Source organism: Haemaphysalis longicornis, unplaced genomic scaffold (assembly GCF_048455015.1).
Source record: "Haemaphysalis longicornis isolate Haplotype H1 unplaced genomic scaffold, Haemaphysalis longicornis Haplotype H1 scaffold_2, whole genome shotgun sequence".
NCBI classification, from domain to species: Eukaryota; Metazoa; Arthropoda; class Arachnida; order Ixodida; family Ixodidae; genus Haemaphysalis; species Haemaphysalis longicornis.
In genome coordinates, this window is record NW_027526295.1 from 63,034,807 (window position 1) to 63,059,769 (window position 24,963).

General features: G+C 49.1%; 1 protein-coding gene across 1 annotated transcript; it reads left to right on the forward strand.

Annotated features, from left to right (window-relative positions):
• The first annotated feature begins 4,400 nt into the window (after window positions 1-4,400).
• LOC144167141 (alcohol dehydrogenase class-3-like) lies at window positions 4,401-20,637 on the forward strand. The gene is made up of 9 exons (XM_077696511.1): window positions 4,401-4,418; window positions 5,540-5,641; window positions 6,746-6,890; window positions 8,320-8,407; window positions 10,926-11,058; window positions 12,020-12,236; window positions 14,337-14,467; window positions 16,928-17,057; window positions 20,495-20,637. Exons 1-9 carry the CDS (start codon window positions 4,401-4,403, stop codon window positions 20,635-20,637), a joined length of 1,107 nt encoding a protein of 368 aa, XP_077552637.1.
• Window positions 20,638-24,963: the final 4,326 nt, after the last annotated feature.

A 24,963-nucleotide genomic window follows, 5' to 3' on the forward strand; every position in this document is an offset into this window, starting at 1 on the left:
GAGCCGCGTCGGCGTACGTCCCCAGGGGGAAAGAGGCGAACCTCTTTCGCGCCTCTGAGAAGGTGATGTTCTCAGTTACCTTCACATTAATGATCGCCTTCTCCTGCTTAAACTTCTCGCACGTTCGAGAGTAGGCGGCATGGGGTCCCTGGCAGTTGGCGCAGGTGAGGGTTGACGATGGACAATTATCAGATGGATGATCATGCTGAGCGCACTTTGCGCAGGTCAGACGACCACGGCAGGAGTTGGTTCCGTGCTCGAACCGCTGGCACTTAAATCAGCGGCGCAGGTTCGGAATGTAAGGACGAATGGAGCATCGGATGAACCCTGCGTTGATATGGTCAGGAAGTGAGGAGCAGTTGAAGGTCAGGATAATATGTTTCGTGGGGAGTATCTTATCATCTCTACGCATCGTGATGCGGTGCACGGCTGTGACACCCTGATCCTTTAGACCTTCAAGAATGTCGGCATCTGTCTCGTTAAGAAGATCTGCCTCAGAGATCACACCCTGCGAGCTATTCAGGCTGCGGTGGGGTGTGACCCTGATGTCCAGATCAACCATTTTCGTCTGACCAAGAAGTGTGGTTGCATGCTGCTGGTTTTTTACCTCGACGAGCACTTCGCCTGTGCGTTGTTTTTTGGCATTGTAGGTTTTCCCAATTATTCCATCAAGGTATTTTGTAATCAAAAATACTGATTGTGAAGCAAGAGGGCGGGCTGTGTCAAGAGATTCGATAACAAGGGAACGAGAGTATTTGTCTGGCTTTGGGAAGCTCATGCTTGGAAGTGGAGGGAAAGATACTTCGGTGCGGCCCCTTTTCAGGGACCGATCATGTTTGGAGGGGGGTTTTGAATTTTCCATACAGCATAGAAAAAAAGCAGGGGACGGGGGTACTTTCTTCTCAAACCTTACCCTGATAGCCTGAGAGGCCCCGGAGCTCCCTGCCTGGTAAACAGACAGGGATCCCATCCGCCGGAGCTTGACCTGGGCTCCGACGGCCACCGTTTGAGGCTTCTACCCTTCACCTTTAAACACATCACCACGGTAGGTTACAGTTTATGTTGGGGGCTCGGGGTCCGCGGTGTCGCCAACACCGTCACCATGAATACTCAAGGTGCCCCGTGCGGGGTTGAGTCCTTCGTGCTAGGAAGCTTGTGCTACTCGCGCTAGATGAAAATCGCCAACCACTTTGAATAAACGTGCATTGTTTCATGATCACTAGTGCATTTTTTTTGTGAAAAATGACTCCAAGGATGCACTGCTGTACACGTAGGTCGTTTTAGGTATTGAAATAATATTTGCTTTCTTAAATTTTGCGATTTTCACTATGGGCCTCGTGCGCTTGTATGGTGGCGCCACTGATGTGCTGTGTTCAGCGCCATCTTGCGGGCAACGGAGGCATAATTTCTGAAGTCCGTGAGCAAACGACGTCCGGAGGATAGTATTCCGCGCAGTACGATTATTAGAAGAGAAAGAAGAAATGACCGCTATTCTGTTGCCATGCGATACAAACAGCCAAACGGTACTTTATTAAATAGAATATGGTTCGCAAAGGCGATAGGAAAGCGATGCGTCACACAAAAAACAGTTTTAAACAAGCGCGGGATCGTCTCCGCGCAGCGCGCGGTCACGCTTTCATTTCGGAACGGCTTCCACTGAACACCAGCAGCGCCGTCCAAATAAAATATAAAAATAAAAAGACGGAAGCCCGCGATGTTACCAAGAGAACGAGAGGAGTGCAGGAGTGTGCGTCTGTGTGTGCATCGCCTCCCAGAAGCGACAATGTATGTGTGAGGGAGGGTGTGATCGCTCCACCAGTGGAAAATTTTTTGTGGGGCCGCCGCCCCCCGAAGAGCATGAAATAACGGCATAACGTTCCAACGACGCCAGCAACGCCTTGGTTGCTGTGGTCGCTTTGGTGGATTTGATTTATTACATCAGTACGGCTGGGTTAGAACTGCTGGCATAACCAAGCAGTTGGCGGACAGCTTATTGTCAGGAGAAGACCGACTGCGCGACTTCATGGTGCTTGCAGAAGCGAATTTCCCACTGTGCCTTGTACATGTCAGGAAGTGATTTTATGTGTTGTGTGTGCGAAATCGCGGCGAAGGTTTGTGTGTATATTGCGACACCATGGATAAGCGGCTTCAAGAGCCCGAAGATTCAGGTTTGTAGAGGCAGGTATTTGCAAATGCCAACTGCTTGAGTAAACTCTACCTCAAACTGCTGAAACTACGATGAGTTCGTTGGATGGGCTCATGAAAATATCGCAGTACTTTTTGAAGTGCTTTCATAGGTTTATAAATGTGTACTTAATATGCGAATACTTTTGGACGTAGATACGCGAAACGAGGCTTTCATGAAAGCCTCTGAATGTTTATTTACCTTGTTTATCGCTCGACATAGACACGGGCACAGATATGGTAGATCGAACAACAGGAGCTTTAATTGTGCACGAATGATTCCTCTCGCATTCGGAGTGCCCTTGATAAAATAAGACCATTTTGAATAATGGAGATTGTTTCAAAGCTGACAGAGTTGTACGTGATGATTGTGTGACTACGCTGGCATGACTACATGCCAGTGTGAATTGTTGTGCTGGTGCAAGTTATCTTTGTCAGGAAAAATATTTTGCGCAACAAGCCCCACTTGAACTCGCTTTTCAAACGCAAACTACAGGTTGTACATGTTTGAGATATTTGAGAGTCCTTTCAATAAAAGTGTAGATGCCAGTCTCCGAATTGTGGCTGGTGTGTGTCCATCTGTTTACGGTTTTGTCGCAGTGTAGCGTGAATATTTACGTTTCTGTTTTCATTTTAAAGCTTCATATTTTGCTGGTATGACTACCTACAATTTAAGCATGCATATCCGTGGGTTGTTCGATGTATTTTCTGATGCGTGCACAGATGCGTGCGTGCGTGCACACCAAAGGCTATTTGAGGCGCTACAAAAATATGCACTGGATACACGGCATTTTTTTGCAGCGGTCTTACGCCAAGTAGCGTGCACATACGCAAATGCATTTATGGATCTGTTCTTTTTATTTCTTTTCGGGTACTATGTGCTTCGTGAACGTCGGCGTCGCAGGCAGCTGATCCGTGTACTGTCGTCTGCTTTTATTGGTGAAGGGGCGCTTTCTAAATTATTTCGGCTTGTATTCCCGCACAACTCGTCAGCGTAATATTTCTATTATTATAACAATCGTGAATTTAAAAAAAAAACGTGGTAATTGTTGTATACTTATTTTACGGTTGTTGTTTAAATTAAGCCGCGTAGCGAACTACTGTATATGTTTATTTTGTTCTTCAGAAAAAATTCCGCCCCCGCTCTCAGGTGGCGCCACATGTTTATTTGAAACAGCAGTGCACGAGGCCCATAACGACCTTTCAGAATAACGAGCAATTTTCCACGGTCCCCTGAAGTTCGTTATATCGAGATTTCACTGTAGCTGGGTTATGGGATGGCGGAGAAGCGGCACAGGTGATCACTAATGGTGAATCACACACAACATCTGCGAGTGACTGCTCCTGTGTTTTGAGGACTGCGATGCTTCTGCCATGTCACCACATCTTTGAATTCCGGCACAGTTGTGGCCTAAGCAAATACGACCCACACCTATGCATGACCGGTGTTGTGCAAAGCTATACAGTCATAAACTAACAAGTCGCAGTAACCATGAAAATGTTGCAAGTGGAAAAGTCTTGCAAGTGGACAGGCAGCAAGATGTAAGGACTTTGTCAGCCCACCAGAAGTAGAGGAAGGCATCTACAATCGTACAAAAAACTTGCAAGCTTAGCGTCAGAGTGTTCTATGGCAGTTTCTGAAGAGAACCGAGAGAACCTCTCTAGCTGCCGCAGCATTGGCGCCCAGATGCAGCATTGCCGGAGAATTACCGGCCACTTTTCACCCTGGCCAATCTACCGGCAGCCGGCCAAATAACACCCGCGGAAATCTGCCGAACTCTATGCTGCCGGTAGCTGGCAAAATAGCACCCGCGGAAATGTGCCGGAAGCCGGCAAAATAGTCCCCGTGTAAATGTGCCGACAGGCGGCAAAATAGTCCCCGCGGAAATGTGCCGGCAGAATAATGACGTGGTCTGGGCCAGCCAATGGGAAGAAACTGCCGGCAACGTTTCTCCCAGACTAATCCGCCGGCTGCCGGTAAAATAGCCACTGCCTCAAAATAAAACGCCAGCACAATTCTTGTCAAGAGCCAGCCAGCAAAACGACAATTACAACGCACTCGACGTCGTCCTCACGTGTCGTAGTCGTCGTCATCGTCGTCAAAACCATCATCATCGTAATCATCATCGTCCTCTTTGCCACGAACAAAATCGAAGGGACTCCATACTGAAGACCACCGTTTGCGTACGGCTCTCCTTGCTTTTCGGTCCTGAGGCATGGCTACACAGGGAAAGGTATGTCGTGTTACGGATTTGCTTCAATCGACGCTTTTGCGTATGCTTGTCTCGTTAGAGCACCGGGCACCCAAAATGTAGCAGACTGCGAAGGCTAGTACTAAAGCGCGGGAGATCTCGTGAAAGGTTCCCAAAGTATTCAGTCAATCGGCATGCCGGTACCACGGTACCCCTTTCAGCCATGAATGGGTCAACTTCGAGTGCGTACGTACCGCGGCGAGTAGCGTTGTGAGCGACCCCACCTCTGTGTGAGGTGGCCACCAGCGTGCCAAAGTCAACTTCGCTGTTTCAGCAGATTTCACAAGCGTGCAACTGTCAAATAAATTACGCCGCACAGTCACTGGAGTGGCTATATCGTAAGGGCCCAGATGTTCCGCAGTAGCGAAATGGCAGGGCATGTATGACAGTTGCACTCCAAACGCGCTGGTATATGGCCCTCAAAAGACGCGCAGCAGGTTATGGGTAGCGGTTTAGTAGCGCTACGGGGTCGTTCATGTGCGAATAAGTAAATATCAAGCGTGGCTCTCCCTAAATATCAGTTGGTAGTGTCACAGAAGCATATTATGCTATTTTCGATACTTGCTGAGGCTTTTTTAAGTTACCCTGGCAGCTCAAGAGATGGCGTTCCTGGTTGTAGCGCTAGGTTTGTTTTGAATCAGGCTCCGTGCGGCGGCACGGGGGCATGCCAACCGCACCGGTTTTGGGGACAACGCTATAAGCGTTCTGAACGTTTCTGATGCCTAACACTGCGTGTCACCCTGCAACACGATGAAATGGCTTCGCCCGCAAAGGAGGTCACGGAGACATAAAGAGACAGACAAGAAACGTTCCTGTCTACGCGAAAAAACTGATGACAGATCTGTTGTATCGGCTTATGTGACGGTTGCACCATCGAACAGCGTATCTTGAGTATGTCTGCGCACTTTAATACTACGTGAAAAACCATTAGTGTAACACTAGCGATAACTATGTAGAATTACTTGGTTTACCAAAGAGAGCGCCAAATTTGTTCCCTGCATAAATACTGACGAAAAAGTAAAGTTTGCCTTGCCTTACGTGTGGCCGGTGAGGAACGTGAACGGTGATATGGCGCATGAATACGTGGTGCCTGTTCCGCCCAGCCGATTTCGTGCAAGGCGGCCGTGGCCTCGAAAGTCGGACAGCCCGTCAAGATAGAGACCATCGAGGTGGCTGCGCCCAAGAAAGGAGAAGTGCGAGTCCAGGTGCGTGCGACACGCTTGTCCGTGTGACGCGGCCCTTCTACTCACCACAGTGCTGAACGCCTCCGTCACCAAATGTTGCCCGCTTGCTTTTAATGCTAGAGCCTCTAGTGGCCTAGGGAGAGCAGTAAGGCCCCCGAAACACGAGAAAAGGTTGTTTTCTGTGACGGGTAATGTGTAGCTACATCGTGCGTGCCGCGAACTGCTGCCGCCGCAGCGGGAAGGGGCACGCGGGTATATGCCAGCTCGACGTTAAGCCTAGCGTGGCAATTTGAGATATACCCGATGCTTCACGTAAATCAGTTTGACGTCGCTTACCATGTCGCTAGGCAGAACGGCAGTGCTACGCAAAGCCCCCCCCCCCCCCCCCCATTATGTCAACGGCTTCTTTTTCTTAAAGTAGCTCTAACCTTGAAGAGCCGCCGTCGTCTATAATTCGGCTTCCGCCCGATTACCTGCCCCCCCCCCCCCACCCCCCGCCTTTCCCCCTTCTTTCGTGTCCAACTACCACACTGCTTTCGCGTTCCGCTACTGTACGTACACTCTTACACTCCTTAAGAGCCGAGCACTCTTTGGCCGCTCACGACGGCTTTCTGCACCGAAAAATAGCAACGCGCGTACTGGCGCGCCACGATGACGCTGTTGCGGCAGTAAGATGGTGCAAGCGGCTCATTCACCGGCAGGAACATCACGGTGGCACTGCCGATTCTGTAGACTGGAGAAGACAAGAAAAAGGATGAAGGCCCTCCTCACGTCCATTGTGCGGCGGAGGAAAGCACTATGGGAGGGTGGGCCCCCGGTCATATATACTTGCGAATGCAGAACAGAATACATCGGCGGAAGAACCGTACCGGTATCGGGCACTAAAGCTTTCGCGCTCACTACAGGCACCCTGGAGGAATAAGCGCCGCTTAACGCGTTTTCCGAACTCACCAGTACCTGCACGGGCTGGCAACGACTTCCACAACCCGAAGGCACGACATTTTCGGGTCGGAATTTAGCACAAGATCATATTTAGTCGTCTGCGCTGGCATGCCATAAATTCTAGCGCTGTGGGAAACAACACCGGCCAATCGCGAGGAAACCTCTCTGCTGTCCCTGCGGCAGATGGCGTTCGCCAGCGTGTGCCAGGAAGACCTGCAGGTGGTGCAGGGTCCTTGGGAAGGCCCGCTGCCGCTGCCATGCGTCCTGGGACACGAGGGCGCCGGCACCGTCGAGAGCGTCGGACCCGGTGTCACGCGCCTCAAGCCAGGTAGGTATCTATTTGCTGTCGGTGCTGTCAAAACGTACGGTCATTTGAATCAAGAACGGCTTCCGTGGCTGAATTTGGCCTGTCGTCAGTATTACGTTGAGTCAACTTGATCTATTCTGCGCTCACATTGCGTACGGCTACATTGAGCCCGGGGTATCTAAAACTGCACCATAGTGGGATAGCCTCCGAAATAAGTATTGCCATTCCTACTGGCAGATATCGATCTGGACGCAGACCGTAGCGTGAAAAATGAATACAGTGCACGGGCTTCAGCTACTTCACAGCAGAGGATGGACATCATAACTGCGTCGTCGTCCACTGCGACGTCGCGTACCTTTTTGATGAAATTTAAAGAGCTACGTATAATAGTGGAGCGTTTTTCATAAGTGATGCAAAAAGTTTGTGCACGTCCAGTTTAGCTGTTAGATCACTTAATGTGCTTGTACGTTAACTGAAAGACCCCAGTCAAAATACGTCCAGTGCCCTTACCATATCAAAGTGCGGACAATGCTTTAGTAAGACGATATGACTGCCAGAATGATGGCAACATTTTAAAGGAACAGCTGAACGAATAGCGCTTCAGCCGCGTGAGCAATCGTTATTCAAACCTTTGCTCAAGCTTTTGGCAAGTTGGCTTTGAAGAGAAACACAAGATAAAAAATGGCGCCATTAGCAATAAATCGTTATCTGACGAGAGATTCAGAAGATAGCAAATTACTGAAGCGCTAGGAATCCCCCATGGATGGGAGATTATGACACATGGGGGAAAAACGATCTCCCTGTTATCCGAAGTGAGCTCTAGGAAAGTTAGATAAAGGCTAGCCACTACGTATCAAACTTATGGACAGGTTAAAAACAATGTCGTAGTGGAAGGATCAGGCTCTGTTCGGACTACCGACGTAACAGCCATATCGTGCGCTATGGACGTAAAAAACCGGTGTTTCACGCAGTTCGGTTGACTGAGACGTGAAATGACGTCATTATTTAAAGATATTACGACAGTTGCTGCAACAGTCTGAACCCGGCCTCTGGAATAGTTTAATCAAACAGGAGGAATTATTAAACCAAATATTTTTTGTCTGACATTACTGTGGTGTCGGTTTACTGCTTTCCATCGTAGTCTACTAACGCTGCCGTGCTTTGTGAAGTTCTCGCTTGCGCAGAAACTGGCAGTGTTGAAGCGCTGCTGTTAAAAGAAAGCTTGTGTGACGACCGTGGTATGACCCGACGATGAAATAACTGTCAATTGAGAAGGTCTGACAAATGTATTCAGTTTGCAGATGCCTATCGGAGGCTTGGGCGATGGTTTCAGCGTAACGGCAAGGTCCATGTGAATGTGACTGAATGTCTTTTACTGCTTAACTCTGAGATGACACGGGCCTTCAATGTGCCCCGCTATGCGTACAAAGCAAGGTTAATGTTTGTGCAGGGGACCGCGTGATCCCGCTGTACGTGCCGCAGTGCAGGGAGTGCGAGTTTTGCAAGCATCCTCGCGCCAACCTCTGCTCCAAGCTCAAGTACGTATCATCTGATGCATTTCTAAGGCGCCCATGTGGTTGCACGGCAAGGCCTGCATTTACATGATAGTTGAACGGCACAAGGAGCCCGTGAACCGAGGAGCGCCTATAGGTCGGAGCCATGGTGTAAGGTTGGAGCCGAGCAGCGCAGAAGCTGTGGTCGTCCTCTGGCTCGTGGCCCGTCCTCCATGTCGAGGCCACACGCTGCTGACGACGAAGGCAGCGGCCCATGATAATGACGAAGGGCGCCTGTAGTGGATGAAGAAGTGGCCGCTACACATGAAAACGGACGGGTTCGTGATTAGCCACTGTTGCCAGGGGCTGGACCAGAAGGTTCACTTCTATGTAGACAAGTGAAATGCGGGAGCTTTATTTTGTAACTTCCTGACACTTTCACTGTATTTTGAGTACGAATTTCACTTGCTGGGTTTTCGAACTTCGCCACTAAGCCGGGTTTTCACCTTGGTGTGCTTTATTATGGGCACTCGTTGCACCTGTCCTCAGACTATATCCTCAGTCACTATGAGGCCACATGAGAATGCGTATATATAAGACGTGAGTCAGTCTTCTAAACGTCCACAAGACAGCTTTGATCGGTTGAATGAGACGTCATACACATGTACAAGTCCCTCAGTTTTTAAATGACACAATTCTCATCAGCTGAACCAGATCGCACGCAGGACTCATAGGCCCCATACGAGAGAGTTTTCATTTGGTTCAGACATCTCATATTCGTTTGTCATTCTCAACGCTTCGCATACGAAAGCATATCATCCACATAAAATGAGGCTTTTGTGGGGCGGACGCAATCTTGACACGGGTCTCGCATTTTATGCGACTTCTATTGGTCGTGTCTTAAATCAGCGGTTAGCTAATATATTTACCCTGCTCCTGTGTCCTCAAACGTTATGCTCAACATTTCATTGACTGCGTGCACAAACCCAAAATACCAGAATGTTACGAAAGATGATGATGATGATGATGGTTGGAGTTTTTTGGCGCAAGGCCAGCTGGGGCAAAGAGCGCCAAACAAAAGTATCTAAAAGAAAATAGTGGCTACTAAAGCCAGAATAACAGTAAAATCAATCAACGGCAATGGTGATGGCTGGTGTATAGGGCCAGTTTTGATTACGCATTATAGGAAATGAGGTTTAAAAAGTTAATATCAGACAAATATTTAAAAACGCGTTGCACAGAGACGATGGCATTGTCACCCAAAAACAAGGAAGGGTGTAGTGGAATGCATGTTACGAAAGCATGTTGGATAGAGCCCATTATCTTGGACTAGTACTGTGCTTGAAAGTTGCTCATTATTGTGAATTGAATGTTTGGTTCGCTTGCGTGTTTATTCGTTGAAAACTAGTTACTCCAGGCGGTGAAGTTCGAATTCGTTTTCCACATTTGATCTCCTATGTTTCATTAAACTCTGTTATCCAAAGTCAAGAAAGAGTATTGCTAGGCAACGTCCCTCTCGCGTAGTGCTGGAGCTTCTCAAGCATGCTTGCTCATACGGCGAAAGAATTCCGCGAATGAAAGAAAACACGTTGCTATGCGACACGTTGCAAGTGGGAACGTTTGATCCGCAACGTCTGCAGCTTCTGGGCATAACCGATCGGCGCTCGCTTCGCTCAAGCATTACGACTCGCTGTCCCTTTAGCGGAAAGACTTTCAGCTTTGCACCTGAGCGTGTGTGACCTGACCACGAATGTTCGCTTCGCGTGTGTATGAAAGGTACGAAAACATTTACGTAAAGAGTGACGGAAGAAACGAATGAAAGTAAGCTCTCGCAAAAAGCGGGTCCACTTCTTATAGCGACTGCCTAATTCTCTCGCTTGTAGGTATTTTCGCACTGGAAGACTTTTCGAAGAAAGATCAACTGCTATTTTTTTTCGGGTCAGAACATACTGTTGGTGATCGTAAGCGCTCGTAGATGATCTGACTCTATGCGAATGATGCTTTTCAAATGGCCATTTCTGGGCACTCGCATTAGTCGGGACATTACGACAAGCTACGAAACCCCAAGTACGGTGTCATGTGCTAAAATAATTGAAGGATTTGCACATTACAGAATGCTCGCTTTGATATATATATAGAGAAGCAAGGAGTCCGACTTGAGCTAGTTTCGGTCACTGGGATGCAAGATGGCCCAGTAAGAGCGCGGTCGTGCGTGTGTTTGTGCTTATGCCACGTCGCTGTGCATCCGTACTCACAGTCTGTGTCGTCATCACTACTTCTTGCAGAGACCGATTAACCCCAAATTATTCCTTTCAAGCGGGGGTTGAATTGTCGATACAACTACTACGGAGTTAAAAACGAGGTGTGTGCTCGGTGGACGGAAGAGGGGTGCGTGAAGCTCCTACGAGAGTTCTGAATGTTGCATTGCCATAATGGAACGCCATTCAAGTGGCCACCACCTATGTTTCGAGTCTGTGTGGTTCCACGAGGGCCCTAGCCAGGTGCTACGAAATGGTGCCCAGACGTTTTGAAAGCTGCCTAGAGAACACACGTTGTCTTGCAGCGCCACGCAGAATCGCGGTGTGATGCCGGACGGCACGAGCCGCTTCACCCTCAAGGGCAAGCCCGTGTACCACTTCATGGGCACAAGCACGCTGAGCGGCTACACGGTGCTGCCGGAGATCGCTGTGGCCAAGGTAGGTCCCTCCTCACCGCCGAATCGTCGCACACAAGTTGGTTGCCAGCACCAAGCAGACGCTGTTCAGATGGACTATTCTCTTTGGAGAAGCATAAAATAAGACTGCAGGGCTGACAATTCCTCAGGGAATGGCCACGTGCAATTTCTGTAGTGTTCGCTTCGCGTAAAGCTATGGCAGGGGATTGTCGACACCACTGGATTCGTCACTGACAAATTTACGGCTGGGCAAGCAACAATGCTCGGCTAAAACCTAAGAACGGCCACCGAAGTTGCCCGTGTGCCTCCTCACGCAGCCGGCTGTTCTACCGCGCGATGCAGAAAAACGTGCGTTACTGCGGCTATTTTGAATATGACACGAATCGTTGACGTGATTTTTGTTTTGCATCAGCTGATTATACATTACTGGAGCGGCTACAAACGAACCAGGTGAGAAAAGGCAGACGACGCCGCACAGCAATCCTTTCAAAACCCGCGAGTGCGTTGACTTCCGTGCCCGTCGATTCCGCGGAGGGATACGCTGCATAAGCTATTCGAGTTCTTACAGTGTACTAGAAGGTAAGGTGTGTCGTGCGGGGAGAAAAACAATGGAGAATGCGGGTCCCTTTTGCGATGCAAAAATTGTATGGAGCGCAGGCGTTCCCCAGCGCCACCTATAAGTTTTCAAATCCAACTAAACAGTTATTTTACGGGTATTACAAAACTTTATATATTCATATAAAAATACGACTATTTAAGGTAATAACTAAATATTTTTTGAACAATCAAAACTGCTAAGGCGAACTGGTAAGCAGCGGCCGCCAGGGGCGCTGCTTACAATAAGAGTTCCTCAGCAGGAATTTTCATCGCCAAAGGGACCCCCCAAACCGGCACCGAACGGCAGACCTTTCTCATCTAGTACACTGTGGAGTTCCTGTACCCCAGATTAATCGCGACAAAGTTGTCTGCTTTCCTGCGTCCAGATTAACGCCAACGCCCCCCTGGAGCGCGCCTGCCTGCTGGGCTGCGCCTTCACGTCCGGCTACGGCGCCGCGCTTAACGCGGCCAACATCACCCGAGACACCACGGTGGCTATCTGGGGACTGGGCGCTGTCGGCCTTGGCGTCGCCACGGCCGCCAAGGAGCGCGGATCGAAGACCATCGTCGGCATCGACCCCAAGGAGGAACGCTTCATCAAAGGTATGGCCATGCAAAGTACAAGGTAGGGGTACCTCTAGCTTGTCTGTCGTTCAACGAAGGTCTTCTTAACTTGGACAGGCCGGTGATTGCCAGCCTGGATAATGAGAGTAGAGATGATTATTAACATGTGCGCCATAAATTGTATGTCCTGTCCACCGCATCAACCGGTCAGCATGAACAAAATATGAGTTGCCTCTGAAGTAAACAAAACATTCAGTGCCTTAAAACTCAAGTATGCCTTAAAGTTCCAGTATGCGAAGAAGGAGGATAATCATTGAAACTGGGCCCAGTGCAAGGATTGCGCGAAAGAAAACAACTTTGCTATGTACGATTTAGCATACATCCTAGCTAAGTAGCTGAACAGAACTGGGAAACACTAGTTTTATTCTAGTGGACAAACGTCTTGCAGTGTCCGTTCCATTTCCGTGGAAGTCGATGTACGAACAGCAGACGGGAATTCCCCAAAGATCCCGGGCCATCTTACTAACGTGAAGCCTGGAGAGGGGCGAAGCATACATGCAGTGTATAAGTGTATTCTTGGCGCCTTGGCGTTTTTGCCAGCGGAGATTAAAGCGTGGGGGGTACAGGTATAAAGCTTTGCAGTAAACGTCGCTTGTCTTTGAAGCACAAAGCCCTCGAGCGCGAGGCGTAAACAAGTGTCCCGGCGGTGTTTTTTTTAATACGCGTTTCGAAGTGCTCCAGCGCGAGGCGTAAAGGAGTTTCCCGGCGTTTTAGTACGGTGACTACATGAAACGACGATTACGACGATGATTACGACGACGATGACAGAAGATGCCAACAGCCGCAGCCCCTAAGGGGCTTCGCGCCTAATTACGACGTGCTGTGAGCGGCGTAATGATTGAAAGTTAATGAAACTCCTCGTAATGTTGGAGTCGTCTTAGCGGCTAATCGGGATATAATTTGTTTCGTGGTAGTTTTGATTACGCAAGAGGTTCTGCCGTTTTTGTAACCATACTCCCCTGCAGATGGCCAGGTATTGGCATCAGGCGGTAACTCTGTAAACCTCGAACCTCCCTGTAAAATGACTAATTGTCAGAAGTGAACTAAACTTGATGTAATGACCGAGTCGCCCTAGCGTTCAGTTTTTGTATTTCTTTCAAAATACCTATATTAGATGGAAGGGTACAGAGCATTCACCAGAAAGTTGTCCTTAATTGCTGAAACATTAAAAATCCTTTGTCGACGCGATTGTGCCCAAGGACGCAAAACTTTGCGGTAACTGGCCATAGGCAGCTTCACTGTATAGAAAGGAAAAGAAGGGGGATATGTAGTTCGTTTATGTGAGTTATGTCGCAAGTTCAGCCGAAAGCGCACCCGCCGAGGTGGCTCAGTGGCTAATGCGCTTTCCTTGCTGAGCACTAGGACTAGGGTTCGATTACCCGCCGTCGCGGCCGCTTTTCTGATGGAGGCGAAAAGCAAAAACGCCCGTTGTGTACGAGATTTGGGCGCACGTTAAAGATCCCCAGGTGGTCAAAATTAATTCGGAGCCCTCCACTACGGCGCGCCTCATCGCCTGCGTTGCGTCGGCGCGTTAAGCCCTACAATCAATCATCTGTCGTGTGGATCTTTTAGGTGCGGAGTACCTTAGGACCGCACAATGTCCGTCCGCGTCCGTGCGCATAGCATTTACAACCGCAAAAAAAATCTCAAAGGCACCGGCAGGATTCGAGCCTGTGTCTGGTAGGCCAGACAGAGTTAGTGCCAGTCGTCTTACCCATTGGGCGGCGACCGTGAGTTAGTAGCCGAGATTCAAACGGCTTACTGCCTCGCCTGTAACGGTGCGGAGTACCTTGGGACCTCCCAATGTCTGTCCGCGCCCATCCGTGCGCACACCAGCATCAAGCGAAAATCTAGCGAAATTAGATTTGAGCCGTGAGTTGCAGTTTCATTTAGGGAATAATCAAGGTGCAACTCACGGCTCAAATCGAATGACGGTCGGGGCACCAATCGGATGTCACAAGGAGCGCAACTTGGATGTCATTTCGAGTCCCCGTACTCCGCACCCTCTCCATCATCCACGGAGTGGAGATGTCCTAATTTTTTCTTTCTCTCGTTGCGTTGTCTGCGGGGCGATCGCAGGCAAGGAGTTCGGGTGCACGGAGTGCCTGAATCCCAACTCCCTGGCGTTGCCACTGGTAAACATCCTGGGGGAGAAGACGAACGGGGGGTTCGACTACACCTTCGCGTGCACCGGCAACGTGGCGGCCATGGTGAGGAATCAGCCTGTAGCGCCTACGGTGGCGCCGCTTATCGAGTGACCGGCTGACCGCCATTTGAGAAATGGCTGCGCGCGAGCGTGCCCTCTGGCGTCTTATGTTGGCTTTTCAACGCTTATTGGGAACACCGTAAAGCAATTAGTGACGCACGGAGGCGTTTCGTCTCGTTTGTTTAGGCACGTATTTCAAGCCAACTGCACGACAGTGTTGCGAACTCTAGGAATGTATTTCTACACGTAGGAACTACTTACCTGTCCACTTTCATCTTAATGTAGGGCCAGCAATTACTTTTTAGGGAAAAGTAGGCGTTGTGCACATGTCGAGGCCTGCCAACATACGCCCACACACACGCACGAGCATGCAAGTACATATATCAGCAGACGCACGCACAATCACGCGCGCCCGCACAGGCACACACAGACAGAAATTTGTAATGCCTATGTGTGTGCGTGGGAGGGGGGTGGGTCATTATGCCTGGGGAAGTTGTAATATTCGAGCGGCCTTGTGAAAGGAGGCCAGCCAGTAAGGCAGACCTTGGAAACTGAAGCTTTCTGAGCAAATATATATAAGGCTCCAAATTAAAAAGAGAAGGTGAAAAACCACAAACGGCGTTTTTATAAAGAAAACCATACAAGTTTACTCTGAACTGAAACAAACATGTAGGTACTACGTGTCAGGCGACCCTATCATAACTAGCATGGGCTACAGTGATATCCTACAACCAGCGCTATTAGGCGACCTCTTTTTGCCGGTTTTGACCAAGTTCAGAGGAAGCAGTGTATTCGAGCAGTCTATATCTGTGCTAGCTACATATCAGCGGACACCGAATTGGCACATTGTGCGTCGCATTATCAGCGGTTGCATTTAGGTATGAGGCACGCCAAAATTTTATTGTGCTTTCTCTCTTCTGCTGTGTGAAAAAGACGCATGAGGGTTAAACTTATCCCCCTTATGTCAAAGATTATAAAGTGTGTTTTTTCCCGCAGGCAGAGATCAGAGCATTCAGAGTCTCGAAAATGTGTAGGTTGTCGAGGCAATTATTCTTTCCTTGCACCGTTGACAGTTATAGGAAGCCTATTCACCATCCTTGTTTATTGTCGTACAAGATTGCCATCATGGCATGTGTGGCTTCTCAAATCTTTTCGCTTGTCCTGTCATTTAGATGCGACTGCATCTCATTCACTCGCCTTGTCCCTGCATCCGGCGTCGGCGTTGTTGTCGGCGTCCGCCCCTCCCCCATTCTCCTCGCCGCGTGAGCTGCGCTCTCCGCCCCTCACCCCCTCTCCTCTCCGAGAGCGAACACTCTCTAGCGAAGGGCATTGGATTGGATTCGAATGAATTGGCTTGGATTGGATTGGATTAAAGTGGATTGTGTTGAATTGTGTTGCGTCATAGCCGCGGCAGACGCACTGGCGCCGGCGCGTCCCCCCACCGTTATGCGCGCTATAAAACGCGGTGCCTGCACCGCTCCGCTCCATCGTTCCAGCGCCGTTCCTCCGCTGTCCAACGCTGCAACGTGAACCCCCTATGCGTCGCATCTACACAGGGGTTCCCGCAAGGGGAGGTGGGAGATTTTATGATTCTATATTTCTTGTCCTTCGTCCTTACTGCGTTACGTATTCTTCCTTAAAACTACGTAGCAATACGCCCAAACCGTTTTCCTACCCACAACGTGAATTGCTCTTATACGAGCAAAACAGAATAGCGCATGAGGGAAACTCATACGTTGTTAACGGGTAATATCAGGGATACCACCTTAGGACAATTATAATGAACGTTTATCTGGATGTGTAATTATTTATGCCGTAGGAGGCAGAAGCTGCGATGAAAGTCAACGCTGCAGTGAATAATCAAATTATGTTAGTGTCGCTGCCTGCACTTTTAACACGAAAGTGTTTTATTCCTGCATACACAAAGGTTTCGATTACATCCTATCTGTCACGGAAGTGACGCCAGTACAACGAAGCAAGCGGCCTGTAAACGGTGCACACCTCCACACAGGGTCTTCTTGCGGGGAAGCAACCTTTAGTACTAAAGAGTACGTTATAATAAAGGTTGTTTGTTTTCCGGTTTATATTTTAACCCAAAAGTGTTTAATGCTGGGATACACCAAAATGTCACTCACGTCATTTCCGTCACGGAAATGACGCCAGTCGACCTTTGCCGAAGCGACCCGCCAGCAGGACGTCGGTCGCCAAGCACACACACAAGCCGCCTACCGCGACTCATGCTCAGCTGCAGATTTCACTGCAAATTCCACTTTCGTGTTTTACTGATTCCAATGACAAATAAACCACAGTTTTCTAGCATCCTCCATTCACCCTTGGGAGGCCCATCGCATCCGCAGCGGCGGATCAGACCATAAGCATCCGCAGCGCGTTTCTTTCCATGTGTGTGTTGTTTTTAATTAATTCTTATTTTCCTCGTACGCGTGACCACCGCAATTCCGTGCAGAGGGAGGCTCTGGAGTGTTGCCACGACGGCTGGGGCGAGTGCATCGTGCTAGGAACCTCCACGCTCAAGATTCAGACGCAGCCCAACACAATCGCGCAGGGGCGCGTCTTCAAGGGATGCACCTTCGGAGGTAGGCTGCCAGAAAATTGTTTGTTCAAGCTCTATGTAGGCAGCGCTAGTGAACACTATTTCGTGTGATGCGAATTTCATGTTGTCGAGGCGTTTATTTTTTTTGTCGGCTCCTACCCCGTTCCCTAGACTCGTCGGTCATAGCGGGAGTGAAGACGAGCTTAAAAGTCCGGTGTCATTGTCCGCAAAACCCCTAGCTGAACGTATTCCATTGAGCAGGCAGTTAAAAAATTAGTAGTGGCTTAGCTCGGCTATGCCAGGACATACGTAGCGTGAGCTAAGCCTCAGCAATCCAACCCAATCCGGTCCAGTCCAGTCCAGACACTGCTCCTCGCGCATGCGCAGCACGGCTCTCCAGGAGTCACGTGAAACGGCTATCAATTGGCTTCGGCGCAGCGTCAGCCTAGGCTACTGCGCAACGGAGGCGCACAGCTGAGTACGCGCCGGCGACAGTGCGTCTGCCGCGCCTATGACGTCACTCCTCAGGAATGCACAGACCGGCGAATGTGCAGACCCAATTCTCTACCGACCCGTATACTAATTAATTGGATTGGATTTTCAAATACAATTAATTTTAATCCAATTCAATCCAAATCTAGTCCAATCAAATTCAATGCTCCTCGCGCTTGCGCAGCACGGCCCTTCAGGGTTCACGCGAAACTGCTCAACGTCAGCCAGTGTAGCTTACGCTACAAAAGCCTTGACTCGCCGGCGCCATGAAGCACCGGTCCATCGCTTCTTCCCCCAAACCTTCGGTATGGCGGCGTCACGTTCACTGAGGCCCGCATTGCACCACAGCAACAAGGTTTCGTGTAATCGATCGAGAGGGCTTTCTCCACAGCATTTCGCAGGCTACGCTTTTCCATAAAGCAGTGGATGCGTGCTATTTTGAGCTGTCCTTGATGGTGACGATGATGAGGATTAGGTGTTACTGGCGCAATGCCGACTGGGGCAAATAGCGCCAGAACAGTTGTTATATAGGAGAGATGAAGACGTAAACAAAAATTAAAGCCGTTGCACTCAATGTGAAAGCTGTCGGAAGTGCAGAGCAGTGATTCGCCATAATGGGCTGCAGCGCCGTTATCCGTTCACTGCTGCCACCCAATGCATTTCAAATTTCCCGCCTTCGCAGAGCTCCCCCCCCCCCCCCCCCCCTGCCCCTGAAACTGCGCCAGCGGGAGTTCTGTTCTTTCTGTGCTTGCTTTTATTTCGCCTGGTGGAGCTGTTTTGCGTCATTCCGAACGCGTAATTTGTTTCTTGCGCGGCTTCAGCCCTTCCGCGTCATTTTCAACGCGCTATTTTTTTTCTTGCCCGGCCGCTATTTTCGCTTACTATCGTAAATACCAACCCAACGAGCGTTCCTAACTAATGAACGCGGGGGGGGGGGGGGTGGAACTGCCGGTTTTGCCAGATTTTGCTTGAAATGTACCGCTAGTTTTGCCTGAAATGTACCGCTAGTTTTCTTTGCGCTAAACAACCGAGAGATGTATGACAAGCGCCAGCGGTTTAGGAGGTTCGAACGGTTATGACTGGTTGAACCGCACGGTTTTCGGACCCTCAGCGCGGCTCCCTGAGGACGGCACAGGAGGCTCTACTTGGGTCCGTTATTTTGCTGCGCCGTCTGATTCCGGCAGTCGCTTGACATCGACCGATAGTGAGCTGAGCTTCGACGACAAGGCGAGCCCATAAGTGTTCTGCACTTAATAAAATCGATGAGCAAGAGCACAATTAAAATGGATGAAAGACAATAAGGAGGGCTGGTGTAGATGGCCAGGTTGTGATTATGCGTGGTATGAAATTAGACCTAAAAATTTGACTTCCGCTAAATATTTCAAAACGTGCCTGGCAGGAAACATGGGATCGTCAGACAGAAAGAACGCTGGATGTGGTGGAATGTGTCTGTAGAGGTCGGCGAAGTGTTTGTGTCGTGTTCTGTGGAGTGCTTCGCATTGAAGTAGCGCACGGATTACGAATACACCATCTCAACACCTGCAACGCAGGGGTGTTGGAGATCCCGTGAGAAGGTACGGGTGTGTTGCATGCGTGTGGCCTATCCGTAATCGAGCCAGGGTAACTTCATTGTCTGTTGTGTGTGCTCCCAAGAGTGGCTTCGTAACGTGTAGTTTGTTGTCTGTCTGTTCATTCCAGTGTACGTGGCATTTTTTCCGAAGGTGTTGTCTGATGCGTGATTGAAGGTCAGTGTAAGGTATTGTTATGTCAACTGCACTTGTAAGTGCAGCAGTAGCGGCATCTGATCCGCTGTCTCGTTTACGGCGATCCTCGAGTGACCTGGCACCCAGCACACGGTCACTTCATAATTTAACGCATATGCTGGCATAATGGTTTTATAAACTAAATGAATAACACGATTTTTACAAGACTGCTTAGATGCCAATGCACGTACTACGCTCAAGGAATCTGCGAAGATGGTGGACTTGGGAATTTTATGATGGACTGAGTGCTTTAAAAGCAGAAAAAATTCCTAGGCTTCAGCCGTAAAAATGCTGCTTTTCGAGTTCAGGGTATTAGGATACCCTGAAATCAGGTCCGTAGGCAGCATACGACACAGCAAGGGCTGTTTTTGACGCGTCGTCAAATAATTCTGCACCCTTGTTTTTCTTTCGAAGAAAAAAGAAGTGCTAGAGAGTCGCAGTTGTCGGCACTCGCTTTTTATCAACTCCTACAAAAGACAAGTCGCACGTGCACGACACGGGGCGAAGCTGCCATGGTGGTAATAAGTCAGAAAGAGTTGATTTGCGGGTGTCTGAAAAGGTAAGAGCTAGTTCTGACTCTCGCTCCCTCACTCTATGTGAGAACGGAACAGACATAGATGGCCGATTAAGAAGTTGGGACTTGGGTTATCACAAATAAGGGGTTTGAAAGGATGGTGGGTTATGGACGAAATATTAAAGGCGTAAAAAAGATTCATGTATGTTCGCTAGTGATCTAGGGACCATTTATCGCACTCGGCGTGTAAGCTTTGTACGGGAATAGTGCGGAAAGCGCCCGACGCGAGGCAAAGCCCCAAGTGCAGCATTTTAGGTGCTGTTTTTGTTACCGAAACACACCACACTTCCATATCCCAAGCGGGACCCCACCAAGCTTGTAAAGACACGTAAGAGGAGTAGCTTGTCCGCACCATAGGATCCGTGCGAAAGAACTTTTAGAATGTTCATTGTTTTAAGGCATTTATGTTTGAGTTGTTTGATGCGAGGAACGAATCTGAGTTTTTCAGTCTAACACGACGCCTAAAAACCTGTGTTGCTTTTTTACAGGAATCAGGTCGCCCTTCAGTATAAAGTCAGTTCAGTCTAAAAGGTGGACGCGTGCTATTTCTAGCTACCCTCGATGGGTCTTCCTGTGTTAGACCACCAATGCACAGTACAGCATCTCCCCAGTCTGCTCCCTCCGGTGGTCTCTTGACTTGTCTTGGTGCAGGCTGGAAGAGCGTGGACCAGGTGCCGCAGCTGGTGGAGCTGTACATGAAGAAGGCCCTGAAGCTGGACTCGCTGATCACGCACCGCGTCCCGCTCTCCAAGATCGACGAGGCCTTCGCGCTCCGAAAGAGCGGCCGCGCGTGAGTCTTGCACGCGCACACCCACCCGACAATACGTCGCCGTTCCTTGGGCGAAGCACATGTGCGGAGAAGGGCGCCTTTCGGCATGCGTTTTTCCGCTTTCCGAAACCGGTGCTGCACCTCCACGCGTCTTCCTGACCGCTGAAGAACCGCTTTCCGCAGAGGAAAAACGCACGCGGGAAACGCGCGGTTCTCGGAACATGTGTTTTGGGGTGCAGCAGGCTCAAACGGTGCCTTTCTGTCGTTCTTTTTGGTGCGGAGTACCTTCGGGCCGAGCAATGTCCGTTCGCGTCCGTGCGCACAGCATTTACAATCACAAAAAATCACACACGCACCGGCAGGATTCCAGCCTGGTATAGTCCAGACAGAGTTAATGCCAGTCGTCTTACCCATTGGGCTAGGAGAGTCAAACGGCTTACTCCCTCACCTGTAACTGTGCGGAATACCTTAGGACTTCCCAATGTCCGTCCGCGTCCATCCGTGTGCACACCACCATCAAGCGAAAATCAAGCGAAATTCGATTTGAGCCGTGAGTTACAGTTTCATTTAGCGAATAATCAAGGTGCAATTCACGGCTCAAATCAAATGACGGTCGGGCGGAAATCGGGTGTCACTCGGGGCGCAACTTGGATGTCATTTCGAGTCCCTGTGCTCCGGCACCCTTGCCATGATCCACGGAGTGGAGGTGCTGCCATTTTTAAGCCAGCTGGTACTGGTACACTGACAAATTCCAATGAATGCGCACATAGTTACTCCTCAGTTATAAGCGCCCGCGCGTCACCTCAGCTGTAAACATTGTCGTCTCGAACGAGTACTGACACTCAAAAGATTTCTTTCTCCTTATTTGTTACCCGTCGTGGAATTTGCATTACAATAGAAAGTGTAATTGTGTATATGCATGGCGCCCGGCCGTAAAGAAACAATCGTGCCAAACAACGATGTGAGCGTAAGGAGAGAAGGGACATCACGACGGAGGCGAAGGGCGAGAGTCGCGAATGGCAGGAGAGGTCATGTACAGTGTCTGACAGTTCGGGATGAGACGGCTGTGTACGTCTTCGTCTTGCAGAAAAGCTCCTTTGCCCACACCTGCTGGAGTCGGCACAATCTGCAGAAATTAATATAACTAACGTTTGACTTTGGGTTGGTTGGTTCGTTATGAAACAGTGGAAACAGCACTTAAACGAAGACAGTAAAAGTTGATAGCGCTCGTATCTGTGTTTTCTTTTACTGTCTTCGTTTAAGCACTGTTTTCACTGTTTTACCAATCTACAGACGTACCGGCAGGCAACTGTACGGCGACAACACGAGCGCATTTCAGACGGTGTTCACGCCAGCAGCGAGTCTCGCGCAGTGAATCCTCCCAGAAAGCGCTGTTGTCCACAAGCGTGAAGAAAGCAGCTGGTGTATTCACGGGCTGGCGTCTGGCAAAAACAGCTCCGTTCAGATTTATTCGACAAGCGTCGATTGCACATACGCACACACGAAGACTTAAGCCTAATATTTTCCGATTTAGCCAAGCATCCAGTAGCCAAAAAAAAAGTGATTTGATTTTCCTTTTTTTTTCTGTTCGCAGCATCCGCGTGGTGGTCAACCTTTCAAGCTGAAGGAAGGCAACACGGCCACCCGCGTCCCTCCTCGTTGAGGTGAAAACAGTTGTGTGGCGAAATAAACTTGTTCCTTGGGGTTTGGTGCTTAGTTTACTACAACTGACATCACTGACATGACCACCTAGATCGTTTACTGAACGTGTTTATTCCTAGCACTAATGTGCAAATTTCGCAGCTGCGGGTGAAGTCAGGTTCTATGCAATCGGGCTGTGTTTTAACTTGCAATACATTCCGGGTGAACGTTAAATTTCCGGTAGATTTTTTTTTCCCGCAATGTCGTGATTCTCCGCTTTGAAATTAAATTTTGACTATTTTGATTTGCAGCCACCCACAACGCTTGATAATTGTTAATAAGTAGAAAGTCGTACTAATTGGTTAAGAGGCGCGCGGATCACTGCGGGTGTTTGGATTATGCACAACTTGCTTCCGAGAAGCGACTAAACTAGAATCTCAAGTGCAATAAGAGCAAACAAAGAAGCGACACAGCGTGCGCCAATAAGTTAACGTCGTGCCCTCACTGCTTTGAGCTGTCGAAGCTGCAGGAGTTCTGCCATTCACCGACTTTAGCGTCAACTACGTCGAGCTGCGCGCGGGGCGGCCACACAGATGCGCATTTGAGGCATTGTTTCAAGTGCGAAGTAAAAAACGATGTCCCAGGCTAAATGGAATCAAGGCTTCTTTCTAAACATGTATCTTGACAATATTAGCACCTAAAGGATGTATGAAAATGGCTGGTACAGTACATTTTCGAGTAGAGAGCACGGGAGAAGCATGCCGTAAGAAAGTACGCCATGCCCAAGCAATGCGGCTTTATCACAATGAAAATTCAAGTACCTGCTGGCCCGGAAGGTAGTTTTGTCGTTTTGAGCATGGTGCTTTGAGCAAACTTGCTTGGTGGGCGTCACTTTTTTCCAAGGAGGTTGTATAGAACTTCTGGAGTGGAGATGGTGCTCGAAAACTGACGCCGACAGCCGCCATCTTGCCGTGGGTAGAAAACTCGTTCCGCGGTAGCAGACGCATTGCATTCGTCGCATAATGTACTTGTTTTTGCGGCGGGTTACGTTATATTTTTGCTTCCGTTCTTTTTTTGTTTTCTTTTGTTTTGTTTTGCGAGTTGATTCTCTCATGCGGCTACCTTCAAGCGCACCGAGCTTTTCTTGCGCGCGTTCATTTCGCCGCATGTGGTTTCGGTTATGCTCCCCTCTCCGTGTTTCTAGTTAAGCGCTTCGCAAGTCGCCCGTGCGTGCGCCGGGGGCGCACACATCTGGTAATTATTTACATTCTTGCGTGCTGACAACTAAAATAAACAGTAGACACAATGACATTTTTTTCTGTCCCATGTGTCGTTCTTCCGAGTTCTCTCTTGCCAAAGAGCAGAACTCGTGTTCGTTCGATCATCGTTCGCGGATGGATGCTCCAAAGGTAAGTAGAAATGGTCTGCTCGTGCGTCGCGTTCGGCTGCGCTAATCGCGCGACGAAGGCGTCGGGGATCACCTTTCATCTGTAAGTACTGAGGGTATCTGTTTGTTTTGGGTTTCGAGGGCATTACTAGTATTATAACGTTATGAGTGCACATTTGCCTGCCGTTTGTGCGTGATGTAAAGGGAAAATTTGCCGTAGCACCTGCCGTCCGCGTACTGAGCATACCGTACGCGCTTCTTTACGCAGATATGCGAATGTTTTCGCTCGAAGTTGTGGTGGTCCTGTAGTCGCTTGGCTGCGCGAAATCACGTGTTTGTAAATATGTGGGGCGGAAATTGTTTTTCCACACTAATTTAAATGCAGAGTATTGCTAAGGCAGTTACCGTCAAAAATCAATGCAAAGCTTGTTTAATACATTTCCTTTACATCCGGCCATACGTGAATACACTGACGTTTCTCGTTAGCGCTGTTTCGTAGAAGTCTTTGACGCACCGCAATGCTCTCCCGCGTTCTTCATCCGCGTGATTTTGTTATCAATAGCACGCTGCTCGCGTCCGAACTTGCGCGGTCAACGGGGTTGTGAATGTGATTGAGTAACCTCCTGCGAGTAGTTTTCTTATCAATAGCACGCTACTATCGTGCCAACGTGCGCGGTTAATGTAGTCGTGCATCCAGTTAAGTAACCATATATTGAAAAATAAAGTTAATAGGAGTCCCATGCCTTCTGTAAAGTGCACGCGGAATAAAAAAAACCTGCCTTAATGTGCTTCAGTGTGTGCCAAATCCATTTCGCAAAATACGATTGAAAAGCTGGAAATAGACCCGCCGCGTTGGCTCAGTGGCTAATGCACTGTGCTGCTCATCCCTAGAACGCGGGTTCGATTCCTTGCCGCGGCAGCCGCTTTTCTGGTGAAGGCGAAAAGCGAAAACTACTGTGTGAACGAGATTTCGGTGCACGTTAAAGATTCCCCAGGTGGTCAAAATTAATCCGGAGCCCTCCACTACGGCGCGCCTCATCGCCTGCGTTGCGTCAGCGCCTTAAACCCCACAATGAATCAATCAATCAACCAATCAATCAACCAAAAGCTCGTGCTTAATTTGGTCTTCGGCAAGGGCAAAACTGGGCATTTTGTTTAAACCAGAAAACGTGCATTTGCACTACATATAAAGATTGCAATATCCTGATGGATATGATTCTTGCAGTACTGCTTAAAAACCATTCGAACCGCTACTGCATTATTATTTATTAATCATTAATGCATACGCATTCATTAATCCTAGCCACGCCGCTAAAAGAAACA

What these genes read in the sequence shown, in the direction of transcription:
- LOC144167141 (XM_077696511.1), top strand. An exon ending in AAGGAGAAGTGCGAGTCCAG is followed by an intron (nt 5,642 to 6,745) that starts GTGCGTGCGACA and finishes TCCCTGCGGCAG; the next exon opens with ATGGCGTTCGCCAGCGTGTG. An exon ending in TGTCACGCGCCTCAAGCCAG is followed by an intron (nt 6,891 to 8,319) that starts GTAGGTATCTAT and finishes ATGTTTGTGCAG; the next exon opens with GGGACCGCGTGATCCCGCTG.